General features: G+C 44.0%; 1 protein-coding gene across 1 annotated transcript in view; it reads left to right on the forward strand.

The window, feature by feature from the left end:
• Window positions 1-3,702, forward strand: part of TUBGCP5 (tubulin gamma complex associated protein 5) — a 36,734-nt gene that overhangs the window by 13,836 nt on the left and 19,196 nt on the right. Inside the window, exons 9-10 of the mRNA XM_023523595.1 lie at window positions 1,841-1,934; window positions 2,435-2,687. Coding sequence (XP_023379363.1) covers window positions 1,841-1,934; window positions 2,435-2,687 — 347 coding nt within the window. The remainder of the gene's footprint in view (window positions 1-1,840; window positions 1,935-2,434; window positions 2,688-3,702) is intronic.

Below are 3,702 nucleotides of genomic sequence, written 5' to 3' on the forward strand. Positions count from 1 at the left end.
ACTGACATTTCAGTGAACTTATTGCAAAAAATAGTTACTATTTTGACAAAAACATAGTTTCAGCTTTTGACTGAAGCAGCAATTAACATAGCAATTAGAATCGCTCTGAAAGTGCTTCTCCTAGAGCAGCCTCCCCCCAACTGCCCCCCAACCCTGGGCTGGTACCTGTCCATGGCCTGTTAGGAACTAGGCTGAACAGCAGGAGGTGAGTGAGCAAAGCTTCGTCGGTACCTGCAGCCGCTCCCCAGCACTGGCATCACCGCCTCAGCTCCATCTCAGATCATCAGGCGTTAGATTCTCATAGATGCCTGGTGCCCAAAAGGTTGGGGACCGCTGTTCTAGAGTATTTCAGTTGATGTGTGAGGGTGAATGGGAAGGCATTTAAATCCTGTATAAAGTTTGTTTGCTTATTGATTACTGGTCAAATTGCCAGTAAATTGCACGTATTCTTGGAGATAGATAATTTTACTGAGAATAGCTTTTCATTGTCATTTGATGTTTGCTTATCTGATAGGGACCAACACTTGTACAGCAGCGACCCGTTATACGTTCCAGACGACAGAGTTTCTGTCACTGAGACGCAGGTTATTCGGGAAACCCTATGGTAAGACCTATTAACCCAATTAAAAGTCTAGAAGACTTAATTAGTGAGAAGCAGAATGTGGGATTTTTTTTAAAGAAACGTGTTCAGGGGTTTTTCACATGCGAACTAGAAGCGGCTGTTAGGTGTGAACCCTGGGCAGTTCCCACTACTCAGGAGCCACCCCACTTTCACTATAGGACACTAAATCTCCACCTAGTTTTAAGTTACTGAATAATCTAGCTGGGAACAAATAGGGTCTGATCCAAGAGGAAATGGTCCACAACCCCAAGGAGCAGCAAGACTTGGCCAGCGTGAATTGACAGCAGCTGGAAGGGATCGATCCCAGGCGCACCCTCGTAAACATCCTGCAGGCTGATCCCCACCTCAGAGAATGCTTAGCAGAAGCCAAGTTGGAACTGGGCAGGTGTCTGCAGACAAATGTATGGGCTGCATGGGTTCGTTCATGTATTTGTTGAACACTTATTTATTGAGCACCCACTGCCCGGCGGGCATTATGCTGGACACCAAGGTCGAAGGTAGAAACAAGACAGACGTTTCTCTCTTTATGAAGGCTGCATTCTAGTGTCAGGAGAGAGAAAAGACAAAAGTCAGTAAAAAAGTATATATCAAAGCACGAAAAATAAAAGTGAATGGGAATTACCTGCACTTGGACTGGGACCAGGAAGCCCAGACCTCAGATTCAGCTGTGGAGACTGAGAGATTTCGATATACTTTCTTGTTTTCCGTTTTGAATAGCAACATATGGTTTAATTAGATTAAACCATCCCTTTTATGACATCTGCATCTGTAATGAGGTTCCTAGTTTGCCGCTTCCTGCTTTTAGTAGGCAGAGTGTTTCAGTGAACGTTCGCCTGTGCCCATACCCAGAAAGCAGGACTCTAAGAAATTAGACGTGTTCCTTTCCACAAAGAAGAAAATGAGAAACGCAGGGTGTCGCACTGCCACACAGAGCTCTCCGGTCCGGGTCCGCTGCCGGGAAGTGGGACGTTGGTGGTCTTAGCGTTGAGAACGGGAAGGTCTGTGGGGCCGCTTGGGTGTGTTAGCGTCTCTGTTAGATGATCCTGAAACATTGTGGGTCTTAAGGTTCAGGTGAAAAGATCATCTGATCCAATTTTCTGATCTCCTTGCCTCCCCCACCCCCACAAGTCTGAGTCTTTCACTAACATTTCTTAGTCGTGATTGTAGTCCGTATTTTCCTGAACTTAAAACACGTTCGTCTCTTTTATCTCATTTCAGGTTGCTTTCTGGGGTAAAAAAGCTATTTATATTTCAGTTGGTAGATGGGAAGGTAACTGTGAGAAACAACATTACAGTAACTCACTTGACACATGTAAGTTATTTGTATTTATTATAATTAGAATTGAATAACAGGGTTTATGTAAACAGCAGTTATATGATTTTAGAACTTTTGCAGTATTAAAACGACTAAATGTATATAAGATCCAGAGGGCAAAGTTAAGTTGTGCACCTGTCCAGTGCTTAGAGAATTCTTTAGTATTGCTTACGATGTTCATACCTAGTTTTGATGTGTGCTTTCTGCTTCCCCCCCCCCCGTCATTCTATAATGGGAAAGTTGCATACTGTAATTTTTTTTTGCCTATAGGGCATTTACATGATACATGTTTTTAAAAAGTATAAACCACAATTCGTTTTTCTGTAGAAATTAATGCTCACACTACTCTTTGAATCTAAAACAAAGTATTGGTTTTATTTCTTTGTTTTCTAAGTACACTGTTCAAAACAGTCAGGAAAGAAATATTTTACAGTGGAGGGGATACGAATGCTGATAGAAGACTGAGTGTCAATACTTGCACTTTGCTTCTGCCGTAGAGCTGTCTACGGTCGGTGCTGGAGCAGGTGGCAGCGTATGGCCAGGTCGTGTATCGGCTCCAGGAGTTCATCGATGAAGTCATGGGGCACAGCTCTGCCAGCGCGCTACCTGGGCACAGCTCCGGCCTTCAGAAGCTGCCTGAAGCTCCCTTTAGAACCTACCAGGCTTTCATGTGGGCCCTGTACAAGTACTTCATTAGTTTCAAAGAGGAACTTACAGAAATCGAGAAGTGTATCATCAATATCAATAACGGTACTTACATCTCTCCTTTGCTTTTACTGTTAAGATGCATAACTCGCATTTCGAATGCCATTTAAGTTATTAATCGATGTCAGGTTTGGAAATCACCTGGCAAGTAAGTAATTCTCATGAATACATTCATTTCAAAATGTATATTTTCAGCCATTCATCTCTCTCAAAATCCAAACGGTGCAGAAAGACGAATGGTGAAAATGTCTCCTTGTGCTCTGGCTGTGCAGGCGAGCGCTCAGCACCTTCCCCACAGGCCGCCAAGCCGTCCGTTTCCTGTTTCCTGTGCGCACACCTGGGAGTCTGCTGGCTGCCCTCTTCAAGTTGTTTTTTAACTTAAATGTTGAGGTTTATCATCTGACCAGCATATAGAGAGCCTCCTCATTCTTTTTTACAAATTGAGTGTTCTGTTGTATGGATGTATTGTAGACCAATCCCCTTTCGATGGACATTTAGGTCGTTTCTGACCTTTGTTTCCGGCGGTGCCGCAGAGATAGCCGCTTACGGGTATGTGATCGTACACGTGCACCAAGTTGTCTGTAGCGTGAATTCTTAAGAGTGGAAGTGCTAGGTCACAGGATGCGATGGCCTGTGTAATTATGATGAGTTTCACCACACTGTGCTCCACGGAGGTGCAGATCGGTCACTTGACACTCTCGCTAGCAGCGTACGTGAATACCTGTTTCCTCGCGCTCTTGCCAACAGTATGGTATCAGACTTTTTGACCTTCACCGATAGATGTGATAGGTGTAAAATGGTGACCCAGTGTATACGTCTTCCTCCTTAACGTATACCTACAACTACTTCAGAAAATAGTGCAGCGTGGTCCTGTGTTCCTGTCACCCAGCTTCCCCCAGTGGTGGCATCACTCGTAATTATAGTATGTTATCAAAACTAGGAAATTGGCTTTGGCATAATACGTTCATTGACCTGCATTCCTGACATGGGTTTCACCAGTTTTGCACGTGCTTGCTTTTTTGTGGGGAGGGAGTGATAACCTTTGCATATAGTTGTGTGA

This window comes from Pteropus vampyrus, unplaced genomic scaffold (assembly GCF_000151845.1).
Source record: "Pteropus vampyrus isolate Shadow unplaced genomic scaffold, Pvam_2.0 Scaffold395, whole genome shotgun sequence".
Classification (NCBI taxonomy): domain Eukaryota; kingdom Metazoa; phylum Chordata; class Mammalia; order Chiroptera; family Pteropodidae; genus Pteropus; species Pteropus vampyrus.